This window comes from Rhinopithecus roxellana, chromosome 19 (genome assembly GCF_007565055.1).
Source record: "Rhinopithecus roxellana isolate Shanxi Qingling chromosome 19, ASM756505v1, whole genome shotgun sequence".
In the NCBI taxonomy this organism is placed as follows: domain Eukaryota; kingdom Metazoa; phylum Chordata; class Mammalia; order Primates; family Cercopithecidae; genus Rhinopithecus; species Rhinopithecus roxellana.
The window spans coordinates 24,064,829-24,082,412 of record NC_044567.1 but is presented as its reverse complement, the minus strand read 5'-3'; the positions used below and the strand labels follow the sequence as shown (position 1 = coordinate 24,082,412).

The following is a 17,584-nucleotide window of genomic DNA, read 5'->3' as shown; positions in this document are numbered from 1 at the left end:
TTTTAACTTTAATAGCAGTCTTATTACTGCTGTTCTTACTTGTTTTCTGTTTTTTCCACTTTCTGATTGTTATTTAACTCATCCTCTGTTGAGCAGATACTAATTGAATTTGGTATACCTAATATTAGGGGGATAAAGGATGTTGAGTAGCATCAGCAGTAAGTTTGGCTTGATGATGACTCCAGTTTGAGGAATACACTAATTTAAAAGCCATTAACTATTTTTATGTTTTAACTTTAACTTGGTTCTACAGGATATTAATAATGCTGTTACTGTGATTTTTTTTTTTTAAACTGTCGATACCCACAGATTGGAGCTGTTTGCTGAGTCGTCGAAACTTGCAGTCTCTAAGTAAAAGGCTCAAAGACATGTGTAGAATGTGTGGTATATCTGCTGCAGACTCCCCTAGCATTCTCAGTGCTTGCTTGGTGGCAATGGAGCCCCAAGGCTCTTTTGTTATTATGCCAGGTTAGCTATCTTTAGTTTATATCAGATTTAATTCTTTATGCAGTTTTTAAGTATTACATAACATTTATTCTTCATTTATTAAAAGAAAAAAATGTCTTTCATTTTTCAGATTCGGTGTCAACTGGTTCTGTATTTGGAAGAAGCACGACTCTAAACATGCAGACATCTCAGCTAAATACCCCACAGGACACATCATGTACTCATATACTTGTGTTTCCTACTTCTGCTTCTGTGCAAGTAGCTTCAGCTACTTATACCACTGAAAATTTGGATTTAGCTTTCAATCCCAACAATGGTAGGTAATTTGTTCCATTTTGGTAGTCTGAAGAATACCTCCCAAAATAAATTCATGTCCAATACCTGAAACGTGAATGTTACCTTATTTTAACCAAAAAATGACTTTGCAGATGTGATAAGTTAAGGATCTTGAGATGGAGAGATCATCCTCAATTATGCAGTTGGGCCCTTAATGCAATAACATGTATTATAAGCAGGAGGCAGAAGCAGGTTTGACTACATAGAAGAGAAGAAAGCCATGTGATGGAAACAGCAGGAAGCAAAGTCAAAGGGAGAAGATGCTATGTTGCTGACTTTGAAGATGGTGAAAGAGCCCATGAACCAAAGAATACAGTTCTAGACTCTGGAAAAGACAAGGAAACAGATTATCCCCTTCAGCCTTCCCAACATCCTGATTTCACTCCAACGAAACTGATTTCAGACTTCCGGCCTCCAGAACTGTAAGAAAATAAATGTGTGTTGTTTTTAAGCCAACAGTTTGTGGTAACTTGTTAAAGCAGCAACAGGAAACTTAATACAATCATTCTTTTACCTTGTTGATACCAGAACTGGTGCTGTGAATTATCCCATAAATCTTTACTTTTAAAAAGCTTTTTGAGACAGAGTCTCATTCACTCTGTCTCCCAGGCTGGAGTGCAGTGGTACAATCTCAGCCCACTGCAACCTCCACCTCCTGGGTTCAAGCGATGCTCGTGCCTCAGTCTCTGGAGTAGCTGGGATTACAGGCACATGCCACCATACCTGGCTAATTTTTGTATTTTTGGTAAAGATGGGGTTTCACCATGTTGGCCGGGCTGGTCTCAAACTCCTGACCTGAAATGATCCACCCACCTTGACCTCCCAAAGTGCTGGGATTACAGGTGTGAGCCACCATGCCCAGCCATCTTTACTTATTTTAAAAGGCAATAGTTGGTCACAAAATATTTGTATAGGTTTACCCTTGTGCTTTTGAGGTACCTGTACATGAACTCATTTTATGTATCTCTTCTGTTGATTTGCCAAAATAATATAATTTATATAAACTGCCAAAGTAGGGACGTAGCTTTTCCAGGTGAATTTATAGTTTACATTTTAGTGGAAGAGAAAATAAATAATATTTTATTGTTATTCTGAGATACCTTAAAAAATCTCACATCTCTAAAGTCATATATATGGCTATTATGCTCTCTTGTTTTAGTGTGTTATATAATAACTCGAGTATTTTACTTAATAAAGAACATGATATTATTCGTAAATACAGTAATCCTCCTTGTCTTTGGTTTTCCTTTACATGGTTTCAATTACCCATGGGTACAGTACAATAAGATACTTTGAAAGAGAGAGTGAGAGAGACCACATTCACATCTCTTTTATTGTAGTATGTTGCTATAATTATTCTAATATTCTTGTTGTTAATCTCTTACTGTACCTAATTTATAATTGAAACTCCATCATAGGTGTGTATGTAAAGGAAAAACCAGTATATAGGATTTGGTACTATCCTTGGTTTCAGAAATCTATGTGGGTATGGGGGTGGGTCTTGGGACATATCCGCCATGGATAAGGGGGACTACTGCAGTCCCACTTTAAACACATTTTCATTTCCTTTGTACTATGTTTGCTTTGTATTAGTTTTCTGTTGCTGCTCTAACAAAGTACTACACATTTAGTGGCTTAAAACAACACCCATTTATTTTATCTTACAGTTCTGGAAGTCAGAAGTCCAAAATCAGTCTCGATGGGCCAAAGTCAAAATGTCAGCAGGATTGATTACTTTCTGGAGGCCCTAAGGGAAAATGTTTCCTTGCCTTTGTCAGTTTCTACAGGCCACCTGCATTCCTTGGCTCATGGTCCCTTCCTCTGTCCTGGATGCCAGCAGTATAGTGTCATCACATCTCCTTCACTGACTCTAACCCTACTGCCTCCCTCTTATTAGGACCCCTGTGATTACATTGGACCCACCCGGATAATCCAGAATAATCTCCCCATCTCAAGATCCTTAGCTTGATCACATCTACAAAGTCTTTTATGGTAACATATTCTTAGATTCCTGGGATTAGGATGTGGACATCTTTGGGGGGCCATTATTCAGACTACCACATGCTTGTTTATGCATAATTATTTGTATGTTTTTTAGCACAACATTTGGCACATGGTAGACACTCAGTAAATGTTGGTTAAATTAACCCATTTTGGTTAAAATTTCATTTATTTTGACCCTTTCCTGTGAATGACCGTAGGATATGGAAAATGGAGTTTTAAATTTCTTTTCTTTCTCCTGTTTAGATGGAGCAGATGGAATGGGTATCTTTGATTTGTTAGACACAGGAGATGATCTTGACCCTGATATCATTAATATCCTTCCTGCTTCTCCAACTGGTTCTCCTGTACATTCTCCAGGATCTCATTACCCCCATGGAGGTGATGTGGGCAAGGTAACTGTGTTGTAAATTTTAGTTTTTCTGGGCTGGACGCAGTGACTCACGCCTGAAATCCCAGCACTTTGGGAGGCCAAGGCAGGTGGATCATGAGGTCAGGAGTCTGAGACCAGCCTGGCCAATATGGTGAAACCCCGTCTCTACTGAAAATGTGAAAAATAGCCCGGTGTGGTGGCTCGCACCTGTAGTCACAGCTAGTCGGGAGGCTGAGGCAGGAGACTCACTTGAACCTGGGAGGCGGAGGTTGCAGTGAGCCAAGATCAAGCCACCGTACTCCAGCCTGGGCGCCAAAAGAGGGTGACCAAAAAAAAAAAAAAAAAGTGTAGTTTTTCTAAATACCATTCCTTAACTTAGTAATGGATTAATATATGAAATGCAATACTATTTTTCCTTGGAAATTAGCAAGAGTTGAGGTTAATTAACAGTACATTCATGCATTTCTACATCGTAGACATCAGTACTTTGAATTGCACATTTTTAAGAGAATCTCTAAGGCTCTGCTTTCCCTGAATCCGTATTTCTAGACCATTTGGCATTACTCCTTTTTTTGTAGTTTTTGTGGCAGTTCACCATAGTTTTTTACTCAGATATAGGATCATAGTATCTTTCAGAATCACTATATATAACTCTTAAGAGCAGCCATTCATATCAGGGCTGTGACAAGGAATATAATAAAAATATTATTTTTCTCATAAGACTAGATAAAACACTGACCATCTACTTCCCCTTTTTATCTTTAGCAATTATGGAAGCAAGCTGTCCTGACCTTGTATTTGAAGTAAAAACTAATTGGGCGGCCGGGCGCGGTGGCTCAAGCCTGTAATCCCAGCACTTTGGGAGGCCGAGACGGGCGGATCATGAGGTCAGGAGATCGAGACCATCCTGGCTAACATGGTGAAACCCCGTCTCTACTAAAAAAATACAAAAAAAACTAGCCGGGCGAGGTGGTGGGTGCCTGTAGTCCCAGCTACTCGGGAGGCTGAGGCAGGAGAATGGCGTAAACCCGGGAGGCGGAGCTTGCAGTGAGCTGAGATCCGGCCACTGCACTCCAGCCCGGGTGACAGAGCGAGACTCCATCTCAAAAAAAAAAAAACAAAAAACTAATTGGGCTTCAGCAAATAACACCTATTTGAAATTATATATACTAGGCTGGGGGCAGTGGATCACGCCTGCAATCCCAGCACTTTGGGAGGCTGAGGTAGGCGGATCATGACATCAGGAGATCAAGACCATCCTGACTAACACAGTAAAACCCCGTCTCTACTAAAAATACAAAAATTAGCTGGTCGTGGTGGTGGGCGCCTGTAGTCCCAGCTACTGGGGAGGCTGAGGCAGGAGAATGGCGTCAGCCCGGGAGGCAGAGCTTGCAGTGAGCCGAGATTGCACCACTGCACTCCAGCCTAGGCGACAGAGCGAGACTCCATCTCAAAGAAAAGAAATTATATATACTGCTGATTTGATTATTGTAGTATGCATAGGTTTAAAATTTACCCTTTTAAAGTAGGGAAGGATCTTTTTCCAATCTTATTTGCATTCCTTCCTCCTTTTTGTAACTGCAAAGAAATTAGATAAGAAATACATACAACAAAAAGCACCAGTAATCCCACCACCTTAATAAAACCATTTTTACTTTTAAGCAAATTATCATCCTTCCACATATGTTTATATTGCAATTTTCAATAAGTATAATCAGCTTTTTAATGTTGCATTTTTGTTATGCCGTAATTTGTGTCCTTCCCAAAATATTGGACATGTAAGGTTTTTTTCTATTATAGATAATCATGTAATGAACATTTTCATGCATATTATTTTTCTTTTGTCTGTTTCCTTAAATACCAAGAAATACATTAATCCAAAGGATATGAATGTGACTTAGTAGTTGTCCCTTCATGTTGCCATAATAATTTTCACAACACTATTAACTGCATTTTATAGATAGTGCTAGATTAACAAAGCTAAATTGAATCCACCTTTTGAATTGGGGTGTGGTTTTCAGGGCTTAAAGGAATATTAGCAAGTAACTTAAAGATGTCATTGAAAATTTTGTATGTTTTACTCATCTGTGAAGGTTTACACACTTTCCTTTGAGCTTGGCATAATAATACAGACTTGTTAAACAGCTGGCATATTCATTTAATGCAATTCTTAAAATATGTTCTATTAATGCTTTTACTTATAATACTCCTAAGTACGTAGAAACTGGTTTTTTTCAATATCCTTCAGTATTTTGTTAAATTGATGTCATAAGATAATGAGACTGATTGCTATAAGCCATTCTGTGTTTGTATCTGGTACTTAGCTATATTTGAGTGAACTAATAATATACTTCTAATTTTGTCTTTTTTAAGGGTCAGAGTACTGATCGGCTACTTTCAACAGAACCTCATGAGGAAGTACCTAATATTCTTCAGCAACCATTGGCCCTTGGTTACTTTGTATCAACTGCCAAAGCAGGTCCATTACCTGACTGGTTCTGGTCAGCATGTCCTCAAGCACAATATCAGTGTCCCCTTTTTCTTAAGGTATTGCCATTTCTGTCCCAGTTCCTAAATAATTCTAATTGACAGCCTAAGTCCTGAGAAATCTGGAAGTGGCTTTTTTAAGTCTTATAGCTTGTCTAAGTTCTTAAATGAATTGCCATGTGTGACTCTTTAAACAAGATCACGAAGGCGTAGTGGCTCACGCCTATAATCCCAGCACTTCAGGAGGCCGAGGCAGGCAGATTACCTGAGGTCAGGAGTTTGAGACTAGCCTGGCCAACATGGCGAAACCTCGTCCCTACTAAAAATACAAAAATTAGCCAGGTGTGGTGGCGGGTGCCTGTAGTCCCAGCTATTCAGCAGGCTAAGGCAGGAGAATCGCTTGAACCTGGGAGGCAGAGGTTGCAGTGAGCTGAGATCGTACCACTTCATTCCAGCCTGGGCCACACACTGTGAGACTCTGTCTCAAAAAAAAGAAAAAAAACTAGTTTTTAAATTTGTATTTTTAGAACTTTATTCTTAAGTCAAACCCCTAGGATCCTTGTTGTTAGTGTAGATTGAGTATCCCTTATTCGAAATGCTTAGGACCAGAAGTGTTTCCACTTTTGGATTTTTTCAGACTGGGGATGCTCAGTCTGTTTCGACTGCACATACGTAAATTTAGAGCTGAGAGAAACTTTATGTTACCTCTAGTCTAACCTTCTCATTTTATAGGTGAGCATATTTAAGTTCAGAAAAACTCACCTGTTTAAAGTCATAATTGGTAATAGACTCAAGACTGAAACCTGGGTCTTTTAATGATTATTATGTTATTCTTTGAACTACATCATACTGTACTGCTGTTATGCTACATTATTTTGGGGAATAAAAGATTTATAATCTTAGGCTGGGCGTGGTGGCTCATGCCTGTAATCCCAGCACTTTGGGAGGCTGAGGCAGGTGGATCACGAGGTCAGCAGTTTAAGACCAGCCTGGCCAACATGGTGAGACCCCGTTTCTACTAAAATGACAAAAAATTAGCCAGGCGTGGTGGCATGTGCCTGTAGTCCCAGCTACTTGGGAGGCTGAGGCAGGAGAATCACTTGAATCTGGGAGGTAGAGGTTGCAGTGAGCCGAGATCATGCCACTGCACTCCAGCCTGGGTGACAGAGCAAGACTCCGTCTCAAAAAAAAAAAGAAAAGATTTATAATCTTTGTAATACTTGATTTTTAGTTTCATTTACTACTTTAAAAAGTTTTTCTAGCTGTGTATAGATTACTGTGTTAAAACTGAGTGGTTTTTAAATACAGTAATGAGACTCTCAGATTCATAGTGATTTATTACAACAAACTCAGGCTGGGCACAGTGATTCACACCTATAGTCTGAGCACTTTGGGTGGTCGAGGCAGGAGAATCGCTTGAGGCCAGGAGTTCATGATCAGCCTGGACAACATAGTGAAAGTTTGTCTCTCTAAAAAATTTTTAATATTAGACAAGGTGGCACGTGCCTGTAGTCCTAGTAACATGAGAAGCTGAGGCAGGAGGGAGGATTGCATGAGCACAGGAAGTTGACACGGGAGGTTGAGGCTGTAGTGAGCCATGATCATGCCACTGTACTCCAGCTGTGTGACAGGAGACCTTCTCTCAAAAAAACAAAACCAAATTTGTTAGTAAGCAATGTAATGTGAAGTGGAGATAAGTCACAAAATGAGATATAAAAGCCCTATGCAGAATTTATTACTGCTGCTGGTATTATTGTTCCAGAATAACAAATTTAGATGTGACTCACTTATTCTTATGTAAACCCACCAGAAGTTGACTGTTTTTAATCACCAAATCATGCTAATTTAAATACTTGCTGCCGGGCCCGGTGGCTCACACCTGTAAACCCAGCACTTTGGGAGGCTGAGGCAGGCAGATCACCTGAGGTCGGGAGTTCGAGACCAGCCTGACCAATGTGGAGAAACCTTGTTTCTACTAAAAATACAAAATTAGCTGGGAGTGGCGGTGCATGCCTATAATCCCAGCTACTCTGGAGGCTGAGGCAGGAGAATCGCTTGAACTCAGGAGGCGGAGGTTGCAGTGAGCCAAGATCACGCCATTACACTCCAGCCTGGGCAACAAGAGCTAAACTCCGTCTCAGAAAAGATAAATAAAAATAAATAAATACTTGCTAATTGGGCCAGGTGCAATGGCTCACGCCTATAATCCCAGCACTTCAGGCGGCTGAGGCGGGGATCTCACCTGAGGTCACGAGTTTGAGACCAACCTGGCCAACATGATGAAACCTGCCTCTACTAAAAATACAAAAAAAGTAGCCAGGCATGGTGGCAGGTGCCTGTAATCCCAGCCACTAGGGAGGCTGAGGCAGGAGAATCGCTTGAATCCGGGAGGTGGAGGTTGCAGTGAGCTGTCACACCACTGCACTCCAGCCTGGGTGACAGAGCGAGACTCTATCTCAGTCAGTCAATACATACATGTATACATACACACATGCTAAGTTATTTTTACCTGTTGGAGTAGAAGCTGGATTGTATGTATGCTTTGGTTTCTTAGGGATGTATTTTAGTGGGTACTAGACCAATAGGTTTCTTCCTGTTGCCATTAAATCTTGATATCTTTGGATCACATCCATTGACTCAATGACATTTGAGATTAAACAGTGGACTTCTGTACCACATTTATAAAGAATACAACAGCTGATGATCTGAATTGATTATTTATGAGATAATATATTTAAAGGGTGTCAAGTAATAGCTTTGTCATATGACATTTCTTACTCTTCCAGTAGATGTGCCTATAAAGGCACATCCAGTAGATGTGTCTATAAAGATCTCATTACAAGAACATATTCTCGGCCGGGCGCGGTGGCTCACGCCTGTAATCCCAGCACTTTGGGAGGCCAGGGCAGGCAGATTACAAGGTCAGGAGATGGAGGCCATCCTGGCGAACACTGAAACCCCCGGATTAGCCGGGATCGGTGGCGGGCGCCTGTAGTCCCAGTTCCTCGGGAGGCTGAGGCAGGAGAATGGCGTGAACCCGGGGGGCGGAGCTTCCAGTGAGCTGAGATCGCACCACTGCACTCCAGCCTGGGCAACAGAGCGAGACTCCATCTCAATAAAAAATAAATAAATAAAAAATAAATAAATAACATATTCTCAAGGGATTTTCTATATACTAGTAGTCTGTGGTGTCTCCACAAAACAAAGGGTTCTTTGTGGTCCTTTGGGAGGGTGCTACACATGCTATCTGTCCTCTTTTCTAGTCATAATACATGTATGCACATAAAGTCTCTGAAAAACAGAGGTAAATAAGATAGTTTACCTAGCATTTCCCAAACTTACTAATACACAAGGAAAGGATTATTTAACACCTGTTAATAGTTTATTACCTTAGTGTTTCAGGGGATGTGTTTCAGGAAACACAACTTTACAAGAAGTCCAAGGGACTATCTAGAGCTTTTCCTACTCAGTATTTATTTGCAGAAAGGATAGTGTAAGGTGGGCATTCACTCTTAGATACATTGTAACAAGATTAGGACTTATGGTTATGAACTACCATCTAAAGCATAATTTACTATAAGTTTCATTCACTTTTTTTTTCCATATATCTCAGTTTTATACTGTAGGCAGTAAAGCCACCTGGTTTGTTTCTCTTTGCTTGGAAATATAGCGGGTTGTTAGCTAGATTCCTTTTTATCATAGGAATAGAGTACTGGTACTAATTACATTTTAAAAATTTGTAGTGATTTGCAGTGTGAGACTTGCTTATAACTCGATAAATCAAGAGTTTGTAGACAGTTCAAACATAGATATCTTTGGTTATATTCCTAAATATACTGCACGAGTTTCTACATATATTGCAGTTGCAGATGAGAGAGCACCTAAATATAAAATAGTACCTTTTACAGTATACAGAATGAGATCTATGAAGAGTTACTGCAGTGAACATCATCATTGTTTTGTCATAGCTTTTTAATACTATATTGACTTACATATATTGACTTATAAACAAAATGAATGACTCATTTAATTGGAGTGTGGAGTAGCTCATTCCTTTCTGCCACTATTCATTGCCGTATCTAAATGAGTGTGCCAGTTTTTACTAATCGTCTGTTATGAAATTGAGTGGGCAAAGCAGGCATCTGTGCACCGTATTACTTAGGGTGTTCTCAGTTCAACCCAAGATAGCTTTGTTTAAGGTTTATTGTGCTGTAACCAAACTATTTGCTTATGCTTACGCCTGTTACTTTTTTCAGTGCTAGACTTAGGTATGTCTGCGTAGTCATAAAGGGTGTCGTATACCTTAAGGACAGACTACTCAGGTTTACTCAATTTAGTGCCTCCTTAAACATTTACGTTGCACATCTAGGCAAATTAGACTTAGCAGATAATTAGAAATTCTTTTTCTAAGGATTATTGTATGGTCTCAAAAACAATAAAGGTAAAGAAAAGAAAATAGATTCAAAATAAGTTTTGCACCTAAAAATCACTTCTGGCTAGGTGCAATGGCTCATGCATGTAATCCCAGCACTTTGGGAGGCCAAGGCAGGAGAATTGTTTGAGACCAGGAGTTCAAGACCAGCCTGGTCAACAGAACAAGAACCTGCCCTTACTTAAAAAAAAAAAAAAAAAGGTCTATAATGAATTAAAGAAAACAAGCATTTTTATAGTGGCTTTCATTCATAACATAGGACTAAAATGTATTTAATCATTTTAGAAGATACACTGGGAGAATAAGGTAAAACTAGTTAGCAGATTATTTTCTGTTTGGCTGACTGACTGATTACCTGTTACCTTCTTAGGCCTCTTTGCACCTCCACGTGCCTTCAGTGCAATCTGACGAGCTGCTTCACAGTAAACACTCCCACCCACTTGACTCAAATCAGACTTCAGATGTCCTCAGGTACAAGTCTTTTACCCTTAACAATTTGTCACTGCAACTTTAAGAGAATATAATGTTGATTCTTATATATTTTTCTCATTTTTGGCAAGAATTCACAGTTGTATACCACTGGATCTCTAAGCACTGCTATTCTAACATGAGTAATCTACTTTTGAGGATAATTTTTATGGAAATTGCTTTCCCCCCAGGGACTCTCTGTTACACTCTTTTTTAAGGTGACTTTGAGTCTTAAATGCCATAATTGAAAACTGCTTCCAAAATTTAGATTGGAAATAAATACATGACTTATGCAGTTTATTTACTTTTCAGGTTTGTTTTGGAACAGTACAATGCACTCTCCTGGCTAACCTGTGACCCTGCAATCCAGGACAGACGCTCATGTCTCCCAATTCATTTTGTGGTGCTGAATCAGTTATATAACTTTATTATGAATATGCTGTGATCTTCATTTGATGGAACTGTGCAAGAAAAGAACACGGAAAAATGGATATTTCGCTGCAGGATTAAGTTACAATTATCTTCTCAGTGAAAGTTATTTGTGATGGGGTCTAATTCTTATTACTTCAACAAATATTGTTTTGACTTGGGGGGAGGGGCTATAACCCTGCTATTTTTCATTGACTCTACTGAACTCTTTAGGATGATGACTGATCATACAAAACGTATTATAACATTTTCGTAGCAAAATTAACCTTTTTTTTCCAGTCACAGTATTTGTGAAAAGTAATGAGCCATAGTACCCAGTCATGTTAAATGAATATTAAAAGCATGGAGAGGAAACATGAGGAACAATGAATTTCAACATATGGCTTCAGAACATGAAGATGTTCTTGTATTGGATTATAGTATCTAGTATTCAAAAATGCCTGCATCTCTTCTCTTATTTATTGTAAGTTTTTAAATGTATAAATTGTCTTATATTTCTTAACCTCTTTTATAAAAATTTTCCTAGAAGGTTTATACTGCCTTCTTGCTTTAAAGCAATTGGTCTAAAATATATGTAATCGTCTTAATTAAAAAGTTGCAGTAGGGTTGCTTTTAGAGTATTATTTTTTTGTAAGGGGGTGGGTGGGACAGTAAATTTGTATTGTCTCGATGTACAGTTTAACGGGGATAGAGGGGGAATAATGTCCATACCATTGTGTGTGGAGGATTTACAGCTAAGCTGTAGTTGCAGAGTACATGTACAGTAATGAAGTTCACTGTGTTTATAAATTGAAAAGGTACCAGGTCTTACAGCATTTTATATATCACATCTTTACAGAATAACATGATGGCAATATACAAGTGGTATTGTTAGGTGGTTTAACTTAGAATAAAATGAGAATTCTTCAGTTATATTTTGTACTATGGTTTAGGGCTATGACTAATATTTCAGGCCATTTCCAGTGCAAGAAACTTAGTTTTACAAGAAAAACCATTTGCTACTGAATGCTTAAACTAATTTTGGTGTTTAATGTTACATGCTTAAATTTTTTTCAGTTTTAACAGTGGCACATTTAGGCATGGGAATATTATTATGAAATTTATTTTCAGGATCTGCTATAAGGTTGAAATTTAGCCCAGCTCTAGGCATTTTACAAATTATTTTACAAGCAGTCACTCTTGATTGTTTGACTTTTTTTTTAAATTAAAGATTGGGAATGTATGTGAGAGTATGCATATGTATGGGTGTGTGTGTGTGTGCGCGCAATCAAACTGTGGTGTAAATAGATTCTCAGTGAATTCTGGTATTCAGACTCTATTCCACTAGTGAAAGAACCATTTTCTAAACTTCCCTTGCCTTTTTTATTTATTTAATTTTCTTGGTTTGGAGATGTCAGTCCCAAACACCAGAGTCTGTACTTTTCTATAACACAGCTCAGATTAAGGTAGGGCATATGCCAAGGAGGTTCTCACCTCCCTAAAGAAGGGACTTGAATTTTAGGGACTTTAATTCACCCCTCTTTCAATACAACTTTCCCCCTTCTTGTTTGCACATGCCAAGATAACTGCTTTTATGCAGGGTGTACCCCCTTGAAAAATCCTTTCTACAGTGCTGCTCACAAAAGAGCCCAAGTTCGCCTCCTACCTGCATTGCTGACTTGAATTCACAGTCGCCGAGTCTACCTATCTTTCTTGGAAGCAGTCTAGCAAAATTTCTATTTGTACGTTCACTAATTATCTACAAGGACAAAATCAGTTGTATTTGCAAAACTCTACTTCAGTAGGTTTTTTTTGGTTTTTTGGTTTTTTTTTTTTTACTGAAACTTGTTTTGTGAATACTCTGCTTAGAATTAAATATCACTTTCTTATGAACGATATAACTTCTTCAGATTGTGTATATGAAAACATTAGCAAGTCTTGTTTTTTCTATGAAGCAAACAATTGATGACAAAGGTTTTCAATCATTTCTTCAAAACTATAATGCAATTCCAATGGTCAACATATTTTGATATTAAATTTAAAGATCACCTCTCTGCATTTGTTTTTAAATTATGCTAACACACCACACATTATTTTGGTATGTTTTGTTCTGTACTTTCTTTAAAAAAAAAAAAAAATTTTGTCTGAGATTTGAAGGAAAATATGCTTATTTGGAATTTCCATAAAAAGAGTATCCTTTTTATATACTTAATAGTGACTTTACAAAATAAAAGTTATATTCTCAGTTGTTTAAAATCACTAACCTGTGGTAACCACACCTCAGTTTGACAGTAGATTTAAAATTATTCCCTGACAGATTATTTGATGTGGAGCCATAAGGAGGGAACCCAGTATACAATTATTTTTTATTTGGGAATCAGGGAATAGTTCCCAAATATACAATATTTATTGATAAGATTTTTTTTCTTCCCTTCATATATCCACTCACACTCAATAGAAAGTTATTAAATAATCATTAGAAAAGCTCAGTAGACTTATTTGAGAAATTAAGCCTCGTGCAGGATGATGGATTTGACTTACTAATGTACTGTCACAGACAAGTATGGGTAGTTTTGTTTAAATAGGTAAGCAAAATATTATGCTTTTTAGCAGTGGATTACCAACACCTTGACTTCTTTGTTACAGTGCTAACATCTTTTTTTTGTGCAGTTATCCATGATTATTAAGCAGGGTGGAAGTTCAGTATTTTGTCATTTAAAAAGATTAGTTATATAATGTCTGCTTCCAGCCAGTGAGAAACATCTAGCCATACCTTTCTTATGCAAGCCATTCAGTTATCAGGACTGTGAATTAACACTGTATGAATAAATTTCTGTACACCTTATTGTTTGGCCAGAAGGCCACCAAGTGTACTTATATGTAATCCTTAAATTTTAAAGTAGCTGTAATTTTTAAATATTTCTAAACTTTTCTTAAACCACTAAAATTAAGCTCTTACTACTTAGTCAACTATCCTCAGCTGTATTCGTACTCAATTGTCAGTATGGCACAGATTACTGTATTAAAATATTCTCCTTTCGTCTTCATACTTACCTTCTGGAGGTAATTTTTTAACTTAATGTGTTACTACAAAGATTTGCAGATCTTTAATCAAGCACTATGTTAATACTGTAATATCAGAATACTATGTTGCATTATTTAAAATGTTCAAATTGAATAGATTAAAAAGTTTTTAAATGCTATTGCATCATATAATTTGCTATTCATCCACTATGGCATTGCATATCAATCAGTTAATACACTTAATGTTGCATGAGTAATATTTTGGTCTGGGTTTCCTCTTAAGATTTTAGTTCGTCTGAATTAAGGAAAAATGTTTTTAATATACATTCTTATTTTGTCCCAACCCTCCAAAAATGAGCTGGAAATCTTAACTTTTTGGTTTTTTTTTTTTTTTTTTTTTGGTATTTTAATGGGCCCAGGACTGTGGTTTAAATTTTTATGTATGTATTTTCTTTTTTGTGGAGTATAAATTTAAAAACTGGATTTGGGACCTAAAATACTCCTCAGGTTGATGTATTCATGAAGTTTTAAAACAGCTTTAGTTTTCAAAGTAAACTGGATATGTGGACCTTAAAGTTATTGAGTTTAAGCTACAAATTGTAACGTCATTACTGGACATGTCAGCATCAACCCTCTCAAAATAGCTTGGTCACTTTATGAAGGGGTGTTTTAAAGTTGTTGTTTAGCAGTGACATTTAATATGGTCCAATTGCTTTTCTTTTTAACGTGACAAAAAGAGAATAAGGAACAAACACTATTGCTGCCGAATGCCATAACACTGAGTTGTACAAATTGTGATTGAGGAAATGAAAAGGTTTATACTTTTTAAAAAAAAAAACAAAAACAAAAAACAAAACTTCAAATGGAATAAATTATTCATGAAGCCTTCATTGTTGTGTCTTATTCTGTTGAAAATATTTCCATATTAAATTTGCAAAATTAGTAGCAATATTTTTGTATCATTATAAATGGAAAGGGACAGTCTCGAAACTGATTAATGGTATTTTAATTTCTCTGAAGTATTTTAAAAAGGATTTTAATCACATAAAAATGTACAGTATGTAGAATAATTGTATGTTTTATACCTACCAGTTCCTTGTAGGCTGGCCAATTAGGTATTGTCTAGTCCAAACAAGCTACCTTCAAATATTTAAAGCTTAGCTGTATCCTGTTTTTATTTGATCATAAGAATAATGTTCAGAAGTGAGTAATCCATCAAAAATAGCTCTGCCCATGCTCTGTAAGCACACATTTAAAATATTTTTGTCCAGACTTAAGCCAAGTAAGGACATACCTCAAAATTATTGTGATCATTTTGAAATAGTTTTTGCTACAAAAATTTTAAAAATTATCCTTCAAAAGGAGTTGTATGTTGTTTGAACTGCCTATCCTCAGTTATTTTCTGTTTGACAGATCTTTAATCAAGCACTATTATATTACCTCTGGTTTGTTTCTACCTTTTTTTTTTTTTTTTTTTACTATAGCGAAAAATCAAGCTTTTTTTTTTTTTTTTTTTTTTTTTGAGACGGAGTCTTGCTCTGTCGCCCAGGCTGGAATAGTGCAGTGGCGCGATCTCAGCTCACTGCAAACTCTGCCTCCCAGGTTCACACCATTCTGCGGCCTCAGTCTCCCAAGTAGCTGGGACTACAGGCGCCAGCTAATTTTTTGTATTTTCAGTAGAGACGGGGTTTCACTGTGTTTGCCAGGATGGTCTTGATCTCCTGACCTTGTGATCCGCCTGCCAAAGTGTTGGGATTACAGGCGTGAGCCACCACGCCCGGCCCAAGCTTTTTTTTTAAAGGGGGTATTCGCTTGTACAACTACACACATGGACATTTTTATTTTAAACTTCAAAATATATGAAAGTTTAGGAAACGGGGGGAAAAACATTTCAGCTGCAGCTACAATAGAGCACCAATATGTATTAGTATATTGATAATTTTGGTACATTTGAAAATCTGGAATACCAAACGATCATAGCTCACTGCAGCCCTGAAGTCCTGGGCGCAAGCAGTCCTCCTTGCCTCAGCCTCCTGAGTAGCTGGGACTTCAGGTGCATGCCAACATGCCTGGCTAGTTTTATTTTTTGTAGAAATGGGATCTCACTATATTGCCCGAGTCTCAAACTCCTGGCCTCAAGCCATTCCTCTCGCTTCAGCCTCCCGAAGCATTGAGAATACAGTCATGATCTGCTGCCCTACCTGGCTAAATCTGTCTTGAATGTATTCCTGAGGTGTCTGTTCTGTTGTTCTGCTTTTGCCAATATCTTCCTGCCTACTGTAGGGGAGTTAACAATACTGGACTGAAGATTAAGAACCTCTACCCTTAGTGTACTATAGCTATAACCAGAAATTCTGCTTGAGATTAATAGAAATTGATACTGTTAGAGGTTGGTTTTGTTTTGTCTTTTCCTTCTAGAGCAACCCAACAGAACTGTCAAGAATTTTCTGATCTTCTGTAAAGTTTAAAGGCTAGGTCGGGCGCGGTAGTTCACTCCTGTAATTCCAGCTATGGGAGGCTGAGGCGGGCGGATCACCTGAGGTTGGGAGTTCGAGACCATCCTGACCAAGTATGGTGAAAACCCATCTACTAAAAATACAAAAACAGCCAGGCTGTGTTGGCTTGCACCTGTAATCTCAGCTACTTGGGAGGCTGAGGCGGGAGAATTGCTTGAACCCAGGAGGCGGAGGTTGCAGTGAGCCGAGATCACACCACTGCACTCCAGCCTGGGCGACAGAGCGAAAAGATCCTGTCTCAAAAAAAAAAAAAAAGTTTAAAGGCTGAAGCTTTAAAGACTCCCTTATTTTGCTCCTACCTACTACAGAGAAAAAAAATCAAAGTGATAAATTTAAATCATGCCACGTGTCCAAGCCACATAATGTCTTACAGCCTTGCATTCAGAATGCGTGAGTTTAAGTCTTGGTTTTGTCATTTTCTTTTTGTTTGGAGCATATCATCACTAAAACCAACTTTCTTCTACAAAAACCACTTGGTCCCTAGAGAACAACCGCTTGTCCTTTGTCACTGTGCATGCCACTGCCATCTATCCTGTTGTGCAAACTGTAAACTCTTCCTTGTAACCATTCATCAAAAACTATCAGTCTTGTGTACTGTCAAATATGTTCATTTCTATTTCTGCTGTCCTGATCTTAGTCTAAATTAGCATTATCCATTGCTATATAACATATTAGATAAAACTACCTTATCTGAGTGGACCATTGCAATAGATAGGTACTCCTATCTGATCTGTACACTCACTGTGGTCCTTGGTAGCTGAAAACCTTTAGCAGCTGCTTCTTGCTCTAAAGATGAATACAGTCTCAAAATGGGCCTCTCTACCCTGTTTTCCTCCTTGGTTTTCAGGCATTTGAGTGCCTTGAAAGCCCCATGGGTATTTTTTGCCTTAAAACCTCCACCTGATTTCCACATACACCCTTGCTTCAGATCAGGCTCTCTTGTTACACATGCTTATTGTAATACCCTAGATGGAGTCTTTGTAGTGGTTTTTTTTTTTTCTTTCTTTCTTTTTTCTTTTCTTTTTGAGACAGAGTCTCGCTCTGTTGTCCAGGCTGGAGTGCAGTGGCGCAATCTCTGCTCACTGCAACCTC

At 38.0% G+C, this 17,584-nt stretch overlaps 1 protein-coding gene across 2 annotated transcripts in view; it reads left to right on the top strand.

Annotated features, from left to right (window-relative positions):
• The window catches only part of MED13 (mediator complex subunit 13), a 127,438-nt gene extending 112,572 nt beyond the window's left edge, over positions 1-14,866 (top strand). The window contains exons 25-30 of one of the 2 annotated variants that reach the window (XM_030923086.1): positions 310-468; positions 578-763; positions 3,031-3,179; positions 5,531-5,704; positions 10,447-10,547; positions 10,857-14,866. In XM_030923086.1, coding sequence (XP_030778946.1) covers positions 310-468; positions 578-763; positions 3,031-3,179; positions 5,531-5,704; positions 10,447-10,547; positions 10,857-10,989 — 902 coding nt within the window. In that variant the 3' untranslated portion in view covers positions 10,990-14,866. The remainder of the gene's footprint in view (positions 1-309; positions 469-577; positions 764-3,030; positions 3,180-5,530; positions 5,705-10,446; positions 10,548-10,856) is intronic. The other variant, XM_030923087.1, reaches the window with a different exon arrangement.
• Positions 14,867-17,584: the final 2,718 nt, after the last annotated feature.